At 38.8% G+C, this 22494-nt stretch overlaps 1 protein-coding gene across 11 annotated transcripts in view; it reads right to left on the minus strand.

Annotated features, from left to right (window-relative positions):
- greb1l (GREB1 like retinoic acid receptor coactivator) overlaps positions 1 to 22494 on the minus strand; it is a 65980-nt gene that overhangs the window by 3982 nt on the left and 39504 nt on the right. For 3 of the 11 annotated variants that reach the window (XM_038301555.1, XM_038301556.1, XM_038301554.1), the window contains exons 4-29: positions 21475 to 21666; positions 21184 to 21360; positions 20859 to 21035; positions 20584 to 20697; positions 19542 to 19664; positions 17093 to 17230; positions 16869 to 16994; positions 15875 to 16012; positions 15516 to 15701; positions 14145 to 14444; positions 13927 to 14055; positions 13543 to 13677; positions 11864 to 12064; positions 10909 to 11089; positions 9122 to 9311; positions 8199 to 8335; positions 7771 to 8113; positions 7377 to 7492; positions 6913 to 7145; positions 6068 to 6633; positions 5082 to 5187; positions 4607 to 4753; positions 4377 to 4516; positions 4100 to 4261; positions 3769 to 3973; positions 1762 to 1924 (exon numbers count right to left, since the gene is read on the minus strand). In XM_038301555.1, the coding sequence (XP_038157483.1) occupies positions 1762 to 1924; positions 3769 to 3973; positions 4100 to 4261; positions 4377 to 4516; positions 4607 to 4753; positions 5082 to 5187; positions 6068 to 6633; positions 6913 to 7145; positions 7377 to 7492; positions 7771 to 8113; positions 8199 to 8335; positions 9122 to 9311; positions 10909 to 11089; positions 11864 to 12064; positions 13543 to 13677; positions 13927 to 14055; positions 14145 to 14444; positions 15516 to 15701; positions 15875 to 16012; positions 16869 to 16994; positions 17093 to 17230; positions 19542 to 19664; positions 20584 to 20697; positions 20859 to 21035; positions 21184 to 21360; positions 21475 to 21666 (4825 nt within the window). The remainder of the gene's footprint in view (positions 1 to 1761; positions 1925 to 3768; positions 3974 to 4099; positions 4262 to 4376; positions 4517 to 4606; positions 4754 to 5081; positions 5188 to 6067; positions 6634 to 6912; positions 7146 to 7376; positions 7493 to 7770; positions 8114 to 8198; positions 8336 to 9121; positions 9312 to 10908; positions 11090 to 11863; positions 12065 to 13542; positions 13678 to 13926; positions 14056 to 14144; positions 14445 to 15515; positions 15702 to 15874; positions 16013 to 16868; positions 16995 to 17092; positions 17231 to 19541; positions 19665 to 20583; positions 20698 to 20858; positions 21036 to 21183; positions 21361 to 21474; positions 21667 to 22494) is intronic. The other 8 variants (XM_038301560.1, XM_038301564.1, XM_038301563.1 and 5 more) reach the window with 8 other exon arrangements.

Genomic DNA, 22494 nt, shown 5'->3' on the forward strand with positions numbered 1-22494 from the left:
ATTTAGCTATGAATAGAACTCTGAAACTTTTAACAACACACAGCCTCACACAATGTAAATAAGGAAACATGTAAATCATTGAGCTATTTGGCTAAAATGGAAATGAGGTTGAGAAAAGCTATTATCGCAGGATAGTGCATGATGTCATGGATTTGAATAGTTTTGTTTGTTTTTTCACGCCATTTGTGGGTTGAGGATAGTATATTATTAAACACCATTCTAAGAAGCTTTAGCAGGTTTTTTATAGAACATTTGAATTAAATTTTCTCAACAGATAGAGTTTAAGATGTATATTTTAGATGTATATTTAAAGGAATAGTACACCCAAAACATGATTAGCCTTCATTTTCTACTCACCCCCATGCTGAACAAAACTCTGGAGTACTTTTTTGATATCTCAAATGCATCTGGAGATCTGGGAGGCTTCTTGCTGTCTGCTGACATTCAAATAATGGAGGTCTATGGTGCCCGAGACAGAAAGGTCCATAAAAGTCCATAAAAACGTGTCAATATTCCTCCATACTGCTCGTCCAATGTATTCCAAGTGTCCTGAGTGGGTAGCGTCCATAATTTACTCGAAACGAAGTCATTTAGAATGTTTTTAGAGCATAAACAGTAGTGTATAGGATTTCCTAATAGCGCCCCCATGCGCGCTCACGACGCTACGGAAGCCGGCAGACCAAACCAGCGCATTCAGCTCGGCAAAGAACTCATGCTCTTCCTCAACACTGAAGTCCTCAGACATTTTTCTTTCGTTGTTTCTTTCTTTGCACAGGTAAACAGCACATTTCTTCTTCTACGCTTGCATCATCGGCAGAGCAGACGCTGAATGCGCACTTCCTTCCGGTTTGGTCTGCCGGCTTCCGTAGAATCGTGAGCGCGCATGGGGGCGCTATTAGGAAATCCTATACACTACTGTTTAGGCTCTAAAACGTTCTAAATGACTTCGTTTCGAGTAAATTCTGGATGCTACCCACTCAGGACACTTGGATTACATTGGACGAGCAGTATGGAGGAATATTGACACGTTTTTGTGGACTTTTGTGGACCTTTCTGTCTCGGGCGCCATAGACCTCCATTATTTGAATGTCAGCAGACAGCAAGAAGCCTCCCAGATCTCCAGATGCATTTGAGATATCAAAAAAGTACTCCAGAGTTTTGTTCAGCATGGGGGTGAGTAGAAAATGAAGGCTAATCATGTTTTGGGTGTACTATTCCTTTAAGGTCATCAGCTTGGAAACTGTACATTTATCTTTGATATTATATAAAATATAAGAAAATTCCGGGTGTTCTTTTTAAGAAATGTTTATGTTTTCTCCTTTTTTAACCTCTTAAAGCCTAAACCTTGGAATGTCTGACAGAAAAAAAAACACTTTGAATCATTTTGAATAATCTTAAATACATGTTATTAGTTTCATTAATGATACATTACAAATTTCTACACAATTTCTGTTTACTACATGTGACTGACAATATAAATCAGTTTTAAAAACAAAAATATCATCATGTTGATATAGAGGCCTTAAAGAAACTCGATTTACTTAGTTTTAAACTGTTAAAAACTAAAAGTAAAATATAAACAAAAGTAAAAAACTATGTATATTTAAAGGTCATGCAATATATGTATCTCTAAAAAACTTTAATTTAGCTTGGCTCAGGGTAAAACGACTCTTTGGATTTTAAATATTGCAGACTTTCTGACTAGTAATGATTCTCTTCACTTTTTTTCTCTAAGCAAGGTTATTTCTGCCTCACTGTTACCTTCCATCTGCCGGCTGGTGGCTGTTCCACAGCACGCAGGAGTCGTCCATCATGACAATGAAAGGCCATACGTCTTGTCTCTTGATGCCTTGCTCCTCCAGGCGGTTTCTCTCCAGCTCTAGGTTATGGTACGACAGCTCTTTGATCATGAAGCGAGCAGCACCTTAAAAAGACAGGAGCATATTGGTCAGCCTGATTTATACTTCTTTAAAAGTTCAACTTCCAAAGGGTCATTAAACCATAGCAAATTTCTGATGGAGTAAATGGAAATACCCATTCTGCACAGTATAGCTAGGAATTACACTTAAAATGTAAACCATGGCAGTTTGATAAAAAAAAAAAAAAATCTGCTTTTATGATACAGAACACAGTAAATGTGGAGTGTGGATAAAGAACGGTGTTTGAATGAATACTGGCAGGAAGCCATGTCAGTTTAAGGGGTCAAGGTGACACAGCTGTCATCTGTCAGAGTGCAGCTTAGCTTTGATTGGCTGCAATTTAAATCACCTTATTATGCTGTGTATGTTATCAGAAAGGATGGCTTCCTCAGATTGGCTAAAAGAAGCTTTTACCTTTCACCTTCTACAAACCTGCTCTGAGTCACAAGTGTAATCAGCAATGACCCTGTCGGCTCAAACGTAGCAGTTATTATCAGTGTGATGGGCAGTAAACAGAAGAATTAGGAAACCCTCTAGCAAACATAAATATAAATATTTCCAGACGTGAAGATTATTTATACATAAATAACTCACAGTTATCTAAAAGACAGACCGAAGGAAAAATGTGTTCGATCTGAGTGTTTTTTCTTGTAGATATTACGTGAAATGATTTAAAATCAGGATTTCATACTAGATTTATCTAAAATAGTATGACAAAGTTACTTTCAAATTGAATATATTTTTTTTCTTCTCTTTTTCTTTTATTTAAGTTCACTGTTTTCTGTATTTGTGAGAATCAACAGCATTGAAAAATACATAGATGAGCATCTACATCTGGACAACTGTAGAATTATACAGCATGTTATACATTTATTGGGGAGTTCGGTGCTTCCCTTTTAATTAAAAAGAAATTTTTCCTGCCCCCCACACCACTACCAATCTTTAAAACAAAGAACATTAAATTGCACTAAAACATATTGCAATAAAATAAACTACAGTCCCTTTTAAATAACAGAACCACAAGTTCTACCATGCCCCCTGCAATTACACTGAATGCATCCCGAGTGGGTGCCCCCCCACACTTTAGGTGCCACTAGGTTACAATATATTAAACGCCTTCAAATAGAATGTGTCTCTTGCAGCAGTAGCTCATATTCACCATATCAGAAGAATTCAAACTTAATGTCAATTAATGATCAAACTAAATTAATTAAGTGACTCTTATTGGGAGTGCTAATGGATACAAACAAAAGACTATGTGCAAAAGTAATCACCCTTCATGATGGATTGACATTGGCATAAATCTGACTTAAAACCATAAATCCTGCTCTACCAGATATTGTTTTCACTGCTTGAAAATTGTGATTCATGTCTAAAACCCTCCAAAATTAAAGAATAAAAGTCGTTCTATAAAGCAAATAAATCAGCCCTCTCTTTAGGCCAGTTTAGGCGTCACATTGAGCTGCGGAAAGTGAGTGCACTGCTCCATTCAAGAATAATGAGATGCATACATTTACACTAGCAACTACTTTAAGAACACAGGAAAGGCAGTAAAAGACCAGAAAAACAAACTTAAATTGTACACATTTATAAAAGTTTTATAAAAGTTTTACAGTTTTCTATCCCTTACAAAGAGGTCAAAACGTGGTTTCTTCCTCGTTTTACTCTCAGCCTAAAGCTTTGCAAGAAACATAAAAAGCTGATAAGTAAATTTGTTAAGGAACACGGCCATTTTTGGCAGATGAAGCAGTGTTTCACATGCTGGCCTTGTTTTTATATTCAGCAGCAAACATTTCTGTTGGATTAAAGTTTGAGTTAACTGGACCTGCTGAGCCATTACGATGCTTACCAACTCCAGCGTTGTTGAACGTCGCCGGCAGGACGAGCAGGATGTGGTTGGGCCAGTACTTCCTGTAGTGGGGCATTTCAAACTGCTTAACTACAAGGATGTGCAGATGAGCGGCGCCCTCCATGGCGTGGAAAAGGTTCAGCAGGCCGTGCTCTTGGCGTCCTGTGGTTGGGGTGAAGATTGGACTCTTCAAAAGCTCAGGGTCCTGTAAAGAAAGACAAAGTATGAACGTTTGTTTATAGTATCATAACTCAACCTAATACTATATGTTGATGACATCTGCGTGAACTTATTTTATCCATCTTTGAGTGAAAGGGATTATTTCTCTAACCTTGGTGGAGACCAGAGGCAGTCGTAAACTCTCCAGATGACTGCCCTGATGGCTGAATACAAAGTGCTGCTCCTTGGCTTTAGGAATGAAAAACTGGAGCTGGACTTCCTCTCCCAGCATGGACGAGCAGAAGGTGAAAGCATGTAAGGAGCACTCCGACAACTGTAACAACAGAATTCATTCCATTTGAGAGATGATGTTAGAGGATCTAAGTAATAAAAATCAGGGGCAGGAGGGGAGCTTCTGTTGATGTCTGAAGGTGTGATCTGTAGCTCACCTGTGTAGTAGGAACCGCCTCGCAGTACTGATGACACTGCTCACAATGGTGAAAGGCATTATGGGCAGCAAACCTACTCAGGCGTATTGACTTTGTCGCTCTCTTGCCTTGTGTTTGGTTCTCTCCTTCTTTCTTGAGCTCTGCAAACAAACAATAAGACTCGTCTTTATAATGCAGAAGTTCTCCTTAGGAGGTTAAAATCTTTAACTCATTTAGTGTACATTTCTGACCTTTAAAGAACTTTGGCATCTTGTCAGAATAAACAGGGCTGGCCTTCCTGAATTTAGGATCCCTGGGATTGGGGTCAAAGGGCAGCTTTCGAATGTCTTCGATGTCGGGCCAATGTGTGCTTGCTTGGGTTGTGACATCTGTAGTTTCTGCCATTTTGGAAGAGGAAGAAACATTTCTCAGCACTACAATGACACAGCAGGAACCATGTTTTTTTTATTCCATTTACTTTCAGTTACATTATTTGAAATATGAAAATCAAATATGTTTTTATTTTTACACATCCTATTTTTAGCACATGAAGAAAATAAAAAAACATGTTTAATCCTAGCTTCACAGGAATGCTGCTGATAGCAATATCAAACTTTACTCAACAATAATGTGTCCCCTACACTGAGCGTGCTGTTGGCAATTACTTCAATAATACTACACTGAAAAGTTATTAGAAGATTTAAGTAGGATACATGTGAGTCCTACCATCCTCCTCATCTTCTTCGTCATCATAGACGTCTACCTCCAGCAGCCTAATGAGCATACGGAACAGGATGCGTAGAAACTGCAGGTAAGCACCAGTTTTTCCAACCTGGCAGGGGACAAGAGAAGAATGAAATGATTAATACACATCCAGGTGAATGAATGAATCAATCTATCCATCCAAATCTATCTATCTATGTGATTGTATGCCCTCTGGACTCAGTGCGGGAAGTGGGAAACTAAAGGATCTAAATGAACATATCTGTTGGATAAGGTCTCTAACCCCATGCATGAAGCTGTTGCAGAACTGATGAGCTCCTTCAGTGACAGACTGCTGCACCCTAAATGCACCAGGGAGCGTTATCACAGATCCCTCCTCCCAGCAGCTGTAAGACCTTATAACCGTAACTGTTCCCAACAACCTCCAAAAAATTGTTACATTCAGGTTGATTTTGCACGGTTTCTACTTTAGTAAACTAACATGCTGCTGTCATTTTGCACATCTCTGATGTAGCTGCTATTTTTCAAATATCCTATACTGTAAAAATGTCCATAGCAGTATATTGGTTATTTATTCTCCAGGTGCACAATTGTATATTGTTAAAACACTTTAGTATAGTATTTTTAACTCTTCACTATTATGTTATTCTTATACACTTTTGTAAGGTCCACATTTGATTGACTATTTTTTCTAGAATCTTTTGTTGCTGTAAAAACCAGAATTTCCCCATTGTAGGATAATAAATGAATTTTCTAATCCATCCATCCATCCATCCATCCATCCATCCATCCATCCATCCATCCATCCATCCATCCATCCATCCATCCATCCATCCATCCATCGATTCATAATGAATGAATGATAATGAAATCTGTTAATAAGGCCCAGTCCAAATTCAAAGTAAGTGAACATTCTCCACCTAAATGTTAATTTGTCCAGAAAAAATGTTTTTTCCTTTTGTAAAGAAAGATGAGTGTAATCATTTTACTTGTGGGGGTCCGCTGAGGAGCAGGCGCCTTGGATGGGGCACAGGTGGTGCTTCATAATCAGCATGATGCTGCCTGGCAACAGTCCACTGCCGGTAGTACAGGCTCTGCTCTGCCCCCTGCAGGTTGTGTGTGATGGGGGGCCTCAGTGGACTGCTCCAGGACACGTCTGCATGTGGCAGCAGAGAGAAGGAGCTCAGATGACTCCCAGATTCCCCTGACAGGAGGTTGTAAGCTGCCCGTGATAGGATGACAGTTCGCGGTGACACCCTGGAGGGCTTGGAGGTTCGTCCTGACTGCGTGGACTGGCTGGGCCTCTGTGTGGAAGAGGAGGATGGGGAGGGGGAGGAAGATGAGGAGCTGGAGTAATGAGAGGGAGGTGCGTTGGGGACTTTGAGTGAGTTGGAGGAGAGCTGGCTTCCCAGAGAGTCGCACTCCTGCTTGAAACCGTCGGTTAGGGTGGCCATGTCTGAGGTGAGGAGGCCTTCGGGTTGGGAGGTGGATGTGGAGGCCTTCTGGAAGGAGTCGGCCAAGTCAGATGAACTGACACCATTCTCAACCAGGGAGCCTGATTAAAACATTAAGAGAAAATATTTGAGGCAGAATACAGAGAGTTACACTTTAAAATGTCTGTTAGTTTTCAAACTGAGAGAAAACTAGAGTAAAAAAAATAAGAACGTGTCTGTTTTATCCAAATTAACACCAAACTCCCTCAAAAGTGTAATCTTTAAAAGGAAAAATAATAAAATTCAAACCCAATTGTTCATGATCCTTGCATGGAGCTCAGCCTGATTCTCTATATGTTTTTATCTTTAACATGACTTTTTAGCTTATCTCAGAGACCCACCAGAGGCTCTGGTTGCAGCGCTGCCGTTGCTCTGAGGTCTTTCCAGCTCATCCCCGTCATTCAGACTGATATTCGTCTTCTCTCCATCAGATTCCCGAGGAGCCATAGAGGTCCTAGAATCCTGGCCCACATCCATCGAGACATAGGTGCAGGCCAGACCCACCTCCTGCTCCAGGGCGGTGCGCGTCAGGTAGCTGGAGTCTATCAGACGCAGGTCTGTGTACTTCAGAGACCTTGAGGATCAAAAACTTGCAGATTAAAGTTGAGAAGGATTTCTAATATTCGGTTTATTTATTTTTGCTTAAGTTTTTACCAGAATTTTATTCTGAAAAATAATACAAAGCTTAAAAAAGGACCTAAATTATAAAAATAATGATTAGGAAACTCCAAAATGAAATCAGTTGGAGTAACTGATAGAAACTGGATGAAAATCAACTGCCTGCTGGATGTTTTGTTGTGATTACCGGGGGAAGGTCTCTCCAAGAGGGTCTTTCCCTGTGAGGATGACTATGCAGGGTAGCCCCTCTAGATCCTCATATGTGTGTGGCACCCATTCTTCATTTTCACAGCCTCTCCACGCCTGCAGCAGAAAAAATGTTTTTTTTTTGCACAGTGGTTAAATAAAACAGTTAATCCTGATTAGGTTCTTTATATGTCAGATTTTGAATGAGGTTCAATAATACAGCTTCATCAGGTACATATTTTTTAGCAGATGGTGATTATTCATGTTTATTAACTTTAAGGAGTAATTGGATTTTTGAAAGCTTTTTTTTTCTAACTGAGGGCTTATTTTAAAGGTTTTTATGAACTTACATTTGATCAAACTACCGCCAGAATCAAACTTGAAGTTATTCTCACCCTCAGGATGTTGATGAAGTTTCTGGAAAGGCTGAGTTCAGATGCTGGACTTCCCAGCAGTACAGCGAAGCACAGCTGCAACCCCAGCTTGTCCCTCACATCCTCCAGTCTCTCTCGGGCCAACATCGCAAGCTGCAGCGAGGGGACGCGTACCAGCAGCATGTGGCCGCGGCCCTGGGAGCCCTCTCGACTCGGAGCGTTTATTAGGTCCTCAACCATCGCAAGGGTCTCGGGTGTGATGTGATCCCTTAGGGACGGGGAAGAGGTCAGGGCCATCATGGCCTCGGTGTACTGCTGGATCAGCAGATAGCTGCGGATCACCATGCTGTGCAGGTGGGGATGTCTGAGACACACATTGGAGAGATTTACTGATTCTGATTATCCTTTAGAGGATTATTAGAGAAGTTACAGCTGAATATTCAGCCTACCTTTCTAAGAGAGTATGAACCATCTTCTCAAACGCATCATCACAGCGCAGGATGGGACTGGCTACGCCCCACTGCAGGGAGCAGCTGTAGTTTCTCAGGCCAAAGTAGACCAACTCATTATGGGACTGGTCCCTCTGCTGGAGAGAAATGTTCATTACATTCTAAATATTTGAAGGATTGTTAAAAAAAAAAAAAATGGAAAAAAGGCTGGTAATATATTTTTGTCCAGCAAGGGGAGTGCCTGAGTCATGATACTAAATAAGTCCAAAGAAAAATTATGATTCCTCTAGTTTTTAGCAATCTGTAATCAATTAATGAACTAATAAAACAAAAACAAACAAACAGAATGTTACATTTTAAATTAGTAAATGATTAATTAACTTTATAACAGATAAAAAGAATAAAGTTAATGGTTTTAATGTAAAAGCATAGAAAATGACCACAAAATGACACAGGATTACAATATTGATTTCATTAATAACTGTGATAATAATGGTTTACAAGGTGAGGAATCTTTTAAAACCCTGTCAGGAGGAAAGTGAAGGCTTCTAAATTACGATGAATCCCTTTAGAAAATTTGCTTTAAAACATTTGGAAAATGAAAACAATCATTTGATCAATTTTCTATTTTTATTTATTTGATTAAATGTTAAAAAATATAAACAATTTGAGAAATCACCAGAGGAATGAATGAAATAAAGAAACAATTAACTAATAAAAACATATGAATGGTATTAAAATATAGTCTGATCAATTCAAAATTAAAAAAATGTATATATCAAATGCTAAAAAGGGTTAGTAATTCTTAAATAAATCATTAAACAACATGATTTCTAATACTTCCATATATGGCTACTTTTATATCTTTTAAGAGTTTCAGATGTTTTTTGATGTTGTTATGCATACAAAAATTTTAAACTCACCATGTTTTCACTCGACGGCCAGTGAATTTCATTGTGGATGCTGATGCGGGATTGATGAGTTTGCAGGGTGTAAGGGAAGCAGCTGACCTGAAGGACCAGGAGGTTCATGGCTTCCAAAACCTCCTGGCAGTTCACTACCCGGTCAGCCAGACCCTGCAGCTCCCCGTGGCAAACAGAGCCTGACAGGGCACTGGAGATAAAGGTAAGTCATGGAGAATTTAGATACCGTATTTTCTTTGATAACATATGAAAACAGGTTTAATCTGGGCCATGACCACACACAGCTTATATGTTCCTGTTAAAATTCTTGTTGCAAAAGAAGACAATCTAAATAAAGGTGTCCTGAAAAACAAAACGTAATCAAAGTACATGTTCCCGACAGCATGATGCAAAAACTGTGGTTGTAAATAACAATTTCCAGTGTTGAAATGAAAGGTTACGGGGCTGGCTGCTGAATTAACCATTTTCCAGTAGACATTTAATGACACACTCCGCAAAGCGGGTAAAAATAAAGTTGTTTGACCAGGGCTGAAAACCCTGCTCAAACCCTTCTTTACCATACATGTTCCTCCATCCTGTTTCAAGTCCTTCTCAAGCAATATTTTTTGTTATTTATAAGATAATAACATTATGTTTCTACAGCCAGAAACTGGACAGATCAATAATTTTATTACTTTTTAGGAAAAGTACCACTTCATTGAATAAATATTAAACTATCTGTTTCTGTCTCCTTGAATTCCAGTCGGCCTCAGCAGATGGCCACTCACACTGTGCCTGGTTCTGCTGGAGGTGTCTTCCTGTTAAAAGGGAGTTTTTCCTCTCCACCGTCGCTACATGCATGTTTGGTGTGAGGGATTGCTTTTGAGTCAATGAGTGGATGCAATCAGCTGGTCTTCTTAGATAAAAAACTTTGAACTTATCTGACTTTATTATCTGGTAGAATTGTAAAGTGCCTTGAGATGACATGTGTTGTAAATTGGCGCTATATAAATAATCTTAATAGAATTTAATATTAATAACAGAACATCAATAATGAACAAACAGGTTCTCCTAACCTCATTAGTTTTGTTTTGCCATAAAAAGTAGAAAAAAAGAAAAGCAAACTTATTCATTTACATTACATGCATGGACGACTCTTACTTTAGGTGTTTTGCCAGCCCTAACTCCCAATCCAATATGGCTGCTTTGCATCTAATGCATGGTAACAGCTGCAATAATAAACAGATTATTTTTCATTTTAGAGTTAAACTTTTCCCTTATATAAATTAACCATCATTTCCTGAATAGATTCATTTATTGCTTGAAAACATAACATGTGAAGACTTACATTGTTTTAGGTCATATTAAAAATTTTTTTTCTTTAAGTGAAGCTATGTGCTGCTTTTCTCTTTTCTAACTTGCTATAAGAACTTGGTTAAGCTGGGTGTGACCTGCGAGCTGCATCACACTTCATGTTTTTGCATCTTATATTTTTCTTACTCTTAACTTCACCACAGCTTTGACTGTTTCTAACTCTAAGGCTATTTGCTTCCTCTGGATATCACTGAAGGCAGTGCAGTTAGTGCATATTAAAATCACCCAGCCTAGGTTTAACAATTTTCAATGGAATGTCTTTGTTTTCAGTTGCTGCAGCTGTTGTTTGATTTCTCCAGGGTTTAAGACGGACAAGGTTGCATATCTAGTCATAACAGTCCGTTTTTCCCCACATGCTGCTTTTCGCCAGTCCACCAAAGTCAGAGCTGTTTATTTTTTTTTTAAGTAAGAGACTTTCAGAGTCTTCTTCTCACCTTGTCAGGTCGACGTGAGAGTTATCATGAATAAGGACGAATAGGGTGTAGGGGTTTTGCTTGACTTTCTTCATGAAGGCCTCCATCTTGGTGTGAACATCAGCGTCCAGACGCACCACGTACTTCTCTGATTTCTGGTGGGCTGTGTATGCATCTTCGTTTCCCAGATCCACAAGGACTCCTTAACCAAACATTTAGTGAAAACAAACATTTAGTGAAAATGAGACTCATATTTTTAATCTGTGATTTTCATCTGTAGTGTAGACTTTCACATCTTAACTACAGACATTTTCAGAGGCTTACATTACAAAAGATTCATTAAAGTTTTAGAGTTTCCATACATGAGCTAAGTTAAGTCACCTCAGATGTTTCTATAGTGGTCAGGTATTTTTAATAAAAAGAAAGAAAGAAAGAAAGAAAGAAAGAAAGAAAGAAAGAAAGAAAGAAAGAAAGAAAGAAAGAAAGAAAGAAAGAAAGAAAGAAAGAAAGAAAGAAAGAAAGAAAGAAAGAAAGAAAGAAAGAAAGAAAGAAAGAAAGAAAGAAAGAAGAAAGAAGAAGGAAGGAAGGAAGGAAGGAAGGAAGGAAGGAAGGAAGGAAGGAAGGAAGGAAGGAAGGAAGGAAGGAAGGAAGGAAGGAAGGAAGGAAGGAAGGAAGGAAGGAAGGAAGGAAGGAAGGAAGGAAGGAAGGAAGGAAGGAAGGAAGGAAGATGATTGTTTGAGGGTATGAAAGATAGAAGGAAGGATAGGAAAGAAAAAAGAGGGACATAAATCAGTCTGGAATTACAAACATACTATTTCTCCTCCCAAAATTCCTACTGAGATAGAAAATGCAACCTAATTTGACACTTCTCCCTACTTACTTTGAATGTGTATGATCTATGTTGTCATAGATCTGCAGCTCAAAAGAAGGAAAAAAACATGATCTCCTTAATACCGACACTCTCTTTTCAACACACCTGATTGTCTGATGCGTTGTGCCGTCTGGTGCACCAAAACATGAGATGGAGGAACCAGAACCAGAAAGTCCACTTTACAAAAGCGACCTAAGTCTAAGTTCTGGGTTCCTGAATCAGCGATGGAGCAAACTTGGGAGAGAAGACTTCGAGCCACCGTCAGCTGGGCCGGGTAGATCTGGAAGAGCCTGTTTAGGACCTCTGCTGCAGGAGAAAAAAAAGTATTACATCTGTCTGTCTTTCTTTCTGTCAGACTTTTAGTATAGGTCTTGAAGGCAGTTTATGACTTAAAGAAAATATAAAACACCTGTAGAAACCTAAATCTTCCAGATAAAGGTTGGACATAACTTATGTAAAAGAGACTCTTGTTAATTACACACATTTATTCAGGATTATAAAATATAATTATTGAATTTTGCACACCACAAACAGTAACAGTGGTGTAAATCATCAAAGATGTGAAGTGTTACATCTATAAGATGAATGTAATTTTGCTTTTTTGCACCGAATTAACACCTTGCACTGTTTTAGGCTCCGCCTCTAAGATTGGATGCTCCTTCCTGAGTCTCAGCCCAATCAAGATCAACTTCACACTATTTATTACACTATTTGTAGCATCTAATGGGCTTTTGTAGGGGAGAGCTGCATTTTGTTTAACCCCAGTTTTCTCATGTTTAGGTTCTGGTTAGGTAGGTTATTTTGTATGTTTGCATATTTTGGTTTTAGATCGAGTTATGAAAGTCCACTTTTCTTTTTCTTTTAGGGTTGTTTTGTTTGTTATTTGGCCTAAGCTCTCCCTAAAGCCTTTACCATAATTTACTTAAAAGAAATGGCAGAGTAAACCTTTTTAAATGCCTTTTTGACTCCTTCAATCCCCGTCTAAATCTACGTGGGTCCCTTATACCTCCTAGACCCAGCCAGGGGATGTAACAGAAGTTTAGGTTAAACCTTAAAATTCAGATACCAGAAATTGCTTAATACCCGTCAAAACGATGAAGGGGTGTTATTTGATGTGTAAAAATGTATTTTTATGTCAACTTAAAAAAAAAGGCATCCCTTTTAAAAAAAACTTGAAAATCTCTCAAAATTGGCTGCAATCTTTTATAAATTAGATAAAAGGAGGTTTTTCATTACTTGTGGAAGTGAACTAATTTACAAACAGGATTATTCTCACCTAAAATAAAAGCGGACATATCCCAAAGCAGACTATTCCAAAGGTAAATTCTACAGTTCTTATAAAAATGTATATGCCTCTAAGTTCAAATTTCACATATATATATAAAGCAATTCTTTTAAAAAACTTCACAGTGTCATAATTTTTATAGTTAACATAAAACTGATATCCATTTCTGCTTTTTATGTAATTTGCTTAATACATTTGAATGAAAATTTGACCACTAAAAACAATACAAAGGCCTGTTTTGTGATTACAAAAAATAACTCCTCTAAAAAAAAACAAAAATCACAATAACATCAATTTATTAATTTGTACCTAAGGATCTAATGTTTATAGATTTCTCTATTACTTGGATCAATCCCTCATAGAAATCCTACGGGATACTTTTTAAAACATTTTGGTACCAACACCAGTTGTATTCGCAACAAAGCTCAGAAACTAACCATTTGGAATACAGTTGAGTTTTTTTTTTTTTTTTGCACTCAGCCATACAGAAGAGTCCAACCTGTGTCTGGTGGTGGCGACATGCTGGCAGGCTCCTGGGAGTGGATGTTGTCAGTGACATCGCCCTGGAAGGGCAGGATGACCTGTCCTTTCCGTCTGCGCTGATATCGTATGAGCTGCTTGTCAAGATTGTCCCCTGGAAAAGAAACAGTCGCCATAGTCACACAGAGACATGGAGACAAGCACCAGCTTGGGCATTAATCTGATACACAGAACCCGGTGTCCTGGTTGAGCTCTGTGTTCTGCTGGGAAACATCCAGACTGTTTAATGCATTTTATAGAGACGTGCAGTATGCAGATTAGGCCTATTTACTTATGAATATATTTGGACAAATAAACAGTATATCCTTAAACAATAAAAGTGCTGCAGAAAACAGAAACCTACCAAGAGAGGTGGTTTTGAAATGAGATGCCAAGACGCTGACTTTTCCAGTTATGAGTTCGTAGCTGATCTCTTTCAGAAACTCGTTGGTTGTCAGCATGCCTTCAGCTAAGGCGCGTGCTTGGTACTTCCCTACATGGGACAGGTGTGCTCACATCAGCTTATAAACTGGGCGTGCAGTTTGATCATGATAAAGATGGAAAATAGTGCAGAAAACTCACCCAGAACAAGCACACAGAACTCGTTGCCGTTCATTTTCGAGGCACATATGATGATGACGTAGGTGGGCAGGCGCTGCTGATGCTGAGGACCCTCACAGAGAGAACGAAGGGACTCAGAGATGCCCTCCCCCAAAGAGTTGTGGGTGACGACCACCTGTACGCTGCCCCCGGAGACACTGGCTTCCAGTCGAGCAAGCCATGGAAGTTGGGATGGAGAGATAGTGGGACCCCCGGGACAGCATTGCATGGCCTTTAAAACTATATGCTCCAGCTCCTCCCTCAGAGGAATCTGGTTAGAAGCTGCAGGGGTTAAAAACAAGAAATATGCTTCTTCAGTTTCCTTTCATTCCTTTCCTTTACCGTTTTGCAGCTGAGTAAGTAAAAATATAAACATATAAAACAGAACTTTCCTATCATTAATTAATTTCAAAACATACAAGCACATATATATAATACAAATTTACTTAAACTGAATGGAATATTTTAAGCATTTTCTTTATTAATTTTGCCTGACGACTTACGATACCACGAAATTGAGGGAAAACGACTTATGAAACTAATTTTATAAGGAAATATCTTATTATCTTGACTCGACTTTTCTCCAGCAGAAATTCACTGACACCCTGCCCAAGGATAGTACATCACTTAAGGCGATTCATTTAATTTATTGTTTATTCAAATTAGAACTTTGCATATCAGCCAACATGTCAGCAGTGAGCATCGAAGTAAATATGCCAGAGTTAGCACAACAGCTCATTTTCTACTGTTGTCCTAAAGCAGGTAAGAACATCACCTACATAAAACATAACGTAAACATGAGGTTACAAAAAAGATAGGATAACCTAAGAAAGTAATCTACATGTGTGTGAACGTCTGGTTGGTTTTTAGCCAATGTATGTTCCACAGACGCTGACAGAGGGTGGTGATCGCTAAAGAAACCAGCTGTTCATAAAGTGTTTTTTTTCCCCATCCTACTGATGGAAAGTTCAGTAAAAGAAAACAATAGTGGTAGAAAACAAGAGGGATTCAGACCCAGTGCCAAATCTCTACACAGGGTAACTAGCTGCACTTTTTTCTGCTGGTTTGAAGAAAAAAAAAAGATCAAATCTTAAGACAGCAAATTCAGAAGGCCAGTATTTAAGCCAGCTGGACTAAATTTTATCATTAGATGTAAGCCATAGTCTTAGTAAAAAATAAAGACCTGAAACATATCCCTTTATATGTAATAAATCTATAAACCTTTTGTATTTAACTCATTGAATAATATATGTGGTCTATTCTAAAACTTACTGAGCTGACTTGATAAAAACAATATGTTGATGGTAGTCTCATTTGTTTTGCAAATGAATAAAGATTGGAACAGGTGCTTACCCAAACGTGCAAGGTACTGTAAAGTGAGCAGGATCATCATCTCCACACTGAGCATCTGACTGCTGTGGAGACCCAGAGTCTCCAGGTTTTCCTCTGTTACCTGGTTGCACTTATAAAGGCTGACCAGCAGGGGGCTCACCACTATATTGCCAACGTTCCCATAGAAATAGGGTAAAGTGCCATGCCCTAAAGAGAAATATCAAGATTAAAATTGGAGGCCACTTAAATAGGACAATAAATGAAAATGGATTAGGATGGCAAAAATCAAGAATAGCACATTTTATTCAGACATAATTTAAATTGCTTTGCTGAGCAGAGTAGATTGGTTACTGAACAGGTGAGTGAAAAGAAAACTATACCAATGAGAATGACGGGGCGAACTCCTGAAGAGTTGAGCAGGTTTTCAGGGACGATGACTGTTTCTCCAGCTGTGACAGGCTGGGGCTGAATGACACCAGCTACCAGGGGAGGAGGGGAGGGCACTGCTAATACAGAACCTGGAGGATCAATAAAAAAAAAAATACTCATATAAACAGAATACCATTGCTTATGTTAGATTTCATAGCTGGAGTTGCAGTGACTTTATATTTGACTGTTTTGGTTGTTATGATCATTAATAATAAGAAAATATGCAGACTTTTTCTCCCAGTATTGATCATGGCAAACCCTAACCCTACACCAATGATGGAGATAAAACCTTAGGAGTTAGTGAAAGTACATTTAGGCTGATGTTTGGAGTGAAAAAGATGTTAAAAAAAAAACTGATATTCATTTATGAATAGCAAAATTCTCCATAACATTTGACCAAATCCACAGAAAAACAAGGAGCTAAAAACATGTGCCTATGACTTATATCCAGATAGGAACAGTCCTCTGTCCCCTTTCCCTGTGTGGCTGTACAAGCTTATAATTTTGTATTACTTACAATGGGAATTTTCAATGAATAAAAGTACCCCCCCCCCCCCCCCCCCCCAAAAAAGAAACAAACCGAAAAAACAGTTTGATTATTCTTAATTTTCCGGTTTTGATGCTGATAATTATGAAGAGTGATCCCATTAATTCTCACAATACAGCTTTCCCAAAAAATGTAATCATCCAAGTTATTTTGGCACCGAGTTGTCCTGCTCTATCTCAGTGAGCACTCAGAATGAATCATCCTTAACAACCACAGGATCTAAGTGACGTCAGAGGTAGAATCATCTCCACACTAAAGGAAAGAAAATCTCTATTTTTCTAATATTAGAGAGCCACGGCACACAGGGTCACAGACATGTGGGCACTCAATGAAAATGGTTAGCAAGCAAACAAAAGTCATAGGCAGGGTAATAATAAACAGAGAACAACGTAACAAACCTGGAGAGCCAACTATTGGGCGGATGGCCGGCACAGGGACAGCCGTTGGTGGGACTGGGACCAGGGCACTGGGATGCCAGCTGCGATGGCGCTTCTTCGGGGGACCGGAGTTCATAGCTGAAGATACTGATCATCCAACAGAGACAGGAATCAGTGTTAGAAAAGGCAATGCAGATCAAAAGGGAAAAAATGTGAAGATAAAAGAAAGGGAGAAAATGGCCTACCAGGACTGTCTCCTAAATCAGGAGTGCGATAGCCCTGCGCCTGAGGAACCAAGGAGACTTGGGGTGAGCTCAGTAACGATGAGTGCACATCAACACCTAGGCCGTTCGTTGGTCCATTCACCCTAAGAGCTGTGGGAACTGCAGGCAACACACACACATGCAGACTTTTATATAGTTAATTAATCATATACGGTTCATATAAAGTATTCCACATTTAGTCACATTATATCAGCGAACTCTAACAGCTGTGGATGTCCAAATATGTAATGGCCACTTACTTTGGCAAAGTAGCCCGAGCTAATGCAGACTGAATCTAATTATTAGTAATCACTGATCAATCAGCAAGTAATGACACATATTCTTAAATAAAAAAATGAGGTATAGGCCGTTCGAACAAATGATTAAGCTTTAATTTAAACTCTGCTGGACATGCGTTTAGAGTCATTGTCAGAATGGAAAGTGCACATCTGCCTAAGTCTGAATGCTTTATTGTGCTTCACCTAAGTAGATATTCTTGCAGTTGGCCAGAATATCTGCTTTTAAATTGTTACTAGGTCGTCTACACTGCTCTACTATCTATAAATAAATCCAACAACTATTTCAGTGTCGTATAAAGACCAGATTTGTGGAAAGTAAAACTAAAGGCTGTCCTGTCAATAGATTCTCCCATATGACCAGCAATGTTACTTGTTAAATTACCGAATGTGAAAATGTGCTGGAGGTATGAAATCTTTTGGCTAGTACTGGGTTAATGTTGCAAGTACATCCTCAGACTTGATGTGTGACTGTTCATTGTAATTTTTTTACAGCTGCAGAAATAAATAAAAAAACATCCAATTTTCTGGAGGCTCTAGCTGATTTGATATTTGGACAAGAAACCCCACTATAGAGCTTAGTTTATAAGGGGAATGCTTCAAAATGTGAAAAGGGGGGGCGGAGATGATCATCCTAATCCCAAGCAGCAGACCCATGCCGGAGGGTCATGGTCTACGCTCCGTTACACCTTATTAGGCAAAGGTCTGTCACCATTTTACTGACACGGCTTCATGTCCTATGACTGTTCTCACAAGACACTACTTGTGCAAATATTACACTTAAAAGCATGCATGAATTAGCGTATCAGAACTGAATCGTATACAAATCTGCCGCTACAAAACTTGTAATCTTTAGAATTTAAATTTTACCGGATTTACTTTCAGATCACAGGATTCCTACATCCTTTACAATTCCCCGCATTTACTTACTTTGAAGGAATTTCAGGCACTTCTCAGTCATTAGGTCCTCACCCTGCCTCTTGGCTAGACCCCCCACCCCCCCAACAGCACCTGTTCCAGCTCTACATTTAGGTGAGACCAAACCTATAAACATATCCAGCTAAAATTCAACAACCCATTTCAGTCAAACATGCAAAAATAATAATCTGCAGTGAAAATGCACTGCAAAAAATGATCTATAAATAAGTAAGACATTTCTCAAATTAAGTGTACTTACCCTTAATTTAAGTGGGTGACATGATTTGCTAATGGAATGAGTATCTTTACTCTTAAAATTAGATAATCAGACAATGTGCACTTGAAATAAGACAATGCAATTGTTTTTTTTTTTTTTTGTTTTAAATGTAAATTGTCTTGTTCCATTGGCAAAGTGTCTAACTTACCTGCTCAATTCAAGAAACCATGCACTTATTATATGAAAAAATATTATTTAGCTTTAAAAGTTTTGCAGTGTGAGTACTGCACCTCCAAGTATTCAGATAAAGGGGTTTAATCATTTTGGCCTTTCTAGCAAAACTGTTTTCACATCAGTTATACAATAGTTTAAAACCTCTCCCCTTTGTTTGCATACTTACTTTATGCCCTGCTACCTATTCAAATATCAGAAACATTGTCTTTGTCCTTAAATAACTTTTAAATCTAAATATATGTTAATCAAATACTTAATATAAAATGTCCTTTACTATGTGATTTTCTACAAAGGAAGAGCAATAAATTAAAAATGAATCAGACCTAACAGTGGTGAGCTCGACGCTACAGCACCGATTATTGTGTGTAGCCTTTGCCTGTCAATATCACAACCTTGTAAAACGTCTAATGGGCAAGGGCTTCGGAAAATCATTACAGTGTTTCTTCCTCCGGTATTGATCGGTGTGCATCCACACACTCGTGTTTGTGTGTGCTGCTTGATGATCTTTGCCTCATGGTCAGCAACGACTCCTTACTGCTTCACCACATTAAGGGTTGTATCCAAGCAACGCCTCTGAATGCAAGGACAAGCTCATTCAAGTGAAGGTTCAGTCAAGGTTGATGCTTTGTGTCAATTTTCCCAAATGTCCAGCGAGTGCAGCTAAAGTTTGTTTTTTTGTTTCTTTTTCTCAGTTATTTATTTAAAAAACAAGATAATCTGCTAATGAAGTATAGGAAACTGAATTATTAGGAGAAAAGGCCTTTACCTATTGGCAGAGTCTTGTTCCCAGGAGTGGAGGCCAGAGGTTTGAGGAAACTACAGTCCCTTCCAAGATCTTGACTGCCAAAAAAGACGGAGGACGCTTGTGCCATCCGGGTGGGTGGAGAATCTACAGTGAAAACACAAAAAAGACCCAACAGTTTTGAGGAATCATTTCAACCAGCGTGTAAGGTCGATCTGTCATATTGTTTGTTTATGATTCATTTAGACAGCTGTAACCTTCCTCCATTCTTCCTATTGATCAGCCAGGTTTCATCAAAGTGTGAAATAATTACAAGTCTCATTGGTGAGATCAGATTAAAGTCCAACAACTAAAGCTGGTCAGCCATTAAACACAATGGCTCACACTGCAAAAAGATCTAGAAATAAGTAAAAATTTCTTAAATTGAGTGTATTCACTCTTAATTTGAGCAGGTAAATGGGATAGTTTGCCAATGGAATGAGTAATTTTACTCTTAAACTAAGATAATTAGATAATATGCACTTGAAATAAGACAATGCAATTGTGTTTTCTTATTTTAAGTGTAAATTGTCCTGTTCCATTGGCAAAATGTCTCTTTTACCTCCTCTATTCAAAAACAAATGCACTTATTTTAAGAAAAAATGACTTATCTAGATTCAGATTTTTTGCAGTGCAAAAAAATCATTTTGTAGCTTTATTTTTTTTTCGTTATCAAAACACATATTCCGTAATATTCAATAGATTAGTTGAGGCTTGTATATTGGAGTATAGGTGCCTTTTGAAAATATTTGAAAATAATAAAGATATGCATTTTTTTTGGTCTTTTACTAATAGAAAAAAGGATAAAAAATATCTAGAAACACAAAAACATTTCTTAATTTTTTTTTCCATACTTAGTAAGTGGTTGAAAATTCCTTAAAGAAATTTCAGTTATTTTTCAACAATTAAGTTCTTTTTTTATCTGCAAACTGCAACAGCTTCAAGCTTAATCAAAAAAATGTGTAATCCCTGACTGTGAGCGAGTTATCTTTTAAAAAGGCTTTTGTTTTTCAAACAAAGAGCTCACCTGAGAGAGAAAAGGGGGACGAGCTGGTTCCACCATTTTCTTTGCTGCTCAGGGACGACGATGAACTGGGTTTGGAGGTCGAGGCGCCGCTGGACAGCTGGCGGGTTTTACTATCTAAGAACGCAAGGAGAGATGCACATCATTAGACTAGTCTGAAAAGAAATATATACATTTCAGTACCCAAATCAAACAAAGAAAATATGTTTTCAGGTTTGAGAGATGGCTGTAACACAAGCCATGCTATTCTGATGAATAAATCCTGTATTCCTTTTCACCTTTCCAGCAAATGAGGGGTCCTTTGCACAGAGCACCATGGGAGTTCTTCACCAGGTAGTATTTTAAGTGCTTCTGCTTCTTGGGTTGGGTGGATAACTTCAGATTGATGTGATTTGAAAACTCAGTGAAGTATCTGAAACCCTTTTCCCCACAGCCCACACAGTTTCCTGAAAAACCTGGAAGAACAAGTCGCCCAGGTTAGCATCATTCTCCTAAACCTATTGCATGAAATTAAAGTGCTGATGTTTTGCCAGGGCTGAATTCTCATTTTACAAGGAGGACTAAAAATTCTTAATCTATCTGAGATCATAAGGGCAGACTGACCTAAAAGTGCATTTTTCCCGTTCTCGTCTGGCAAAAAGCGACGGTCCACAGCACACACTAGGATGTGCTCTGGGATGCTGGGAGACTTTGCGCCGACCAGCTCAAAGCCTGCTGGGACTTCGATGGGTTCTGCTGCTATGGTAACCAGACGGAGGTCCTTTCCAGCCTGGCAGAATCCTAAAGGGCAATTATGATTGTCAGACGATGAGGCTTAATGGAAACTATTCTGGTATAAATATGAATGTCTGGAGGAGAATGTTTTGGAAAAAGTTTTTCTTTTATAAAGTAAACCTGTTGAGATGATACCATCGAGTGTGCAGCAGCCATCAGGCGCAGGAGTTTGCAAGTAGGGAAGTGGGGGGCTGCTGCTGTCAGAGTCCTCCTCGTCCACCAGCTCATCCAGATCGTTGGAGGAGTGACCGTTCAGGAGGTCATGACCCACCTCACCATGGAGTGCCATGTCATCTTTTGACTTTACATCTGCTGGAAACATCGCAAGTAATTATAGTGATAAGAATGTCTCTGTACCTTATTTAGGATTTAAACCAGTCCAACTCTGTAGCAGAAGCTAAGGTTAGTCTGCATTTATACGAATGTTATTGAACATGTGTCCATTTTTAATTACAACTGTCTGACTTGAAATGTGATTATGTATTAGTGTCTCTTAGCTTTGTTCTCTCTATGATGTATTAGCTCAGACATTTTATAACTATCTCCTATCAAGGGCCCAAGTGTTTCCTGCAAAAAACCCTTTTAGATAGAGTTATCGCTGGGGCTCAGACTGTATCGCAGAGACGATTAAGATATATATAAATGGTTTGAGGGTCCTGCTTTTCAGTAGACAGATTAGGGGACTGTTGGGCTCAGTTTGTCTTTTGGAAAATGTTGGTTTCAAAGTAGGGCCATGGCAATGTAGAGAAGATGTAAGAGTTAGTTTTTGTCCAATCTTAAATGTCATTTTCGTGTTGAATATGAAGTCTAGTAGAGGTAGACTGAGTGGAGAAAGAGAAAGTAGAGTGTTGGATGCAGTCTTGGTTGGGGTTTTGGGGTGGGAGGCCCAGAGCCATCTGTTGGGGTAACGGGAGGGTCTTCTTTCTATCCTGTGGGATTTGGCGGGGAGATGACCTGTGATAGGGTTGAAGTCATCTTTTTGGCTGGCTGTATCTTGGCTGGAACTAGCTGCACTGCGCTAATCATTTGTTTACTTTCTTGATGTGTTCTGTTCAAGGGCAGAGCTGCTGTTGCAGACTGACATGGAAAAACAGATTACCGGTAGATGTGAAAAGTTTTGCTCAAGACCTGTTTAGAGAG

Source organism: Cyprinodon tularosa, unplaced genomic scaffold, assembly GCF_016077235.1.
Source record: "Cyprinodon tularosa strain WSP-4 unplaced genomic scaffold, ASM1607723v1 ctg47, whole genome shotgun sequence".
NCBI lineage: Eukaryota > Metazoa > Chordata > Actinopteri > Cyprinodontiformes > Cyprinodontidae > Cyprinodon > Cyprinodon tularosa.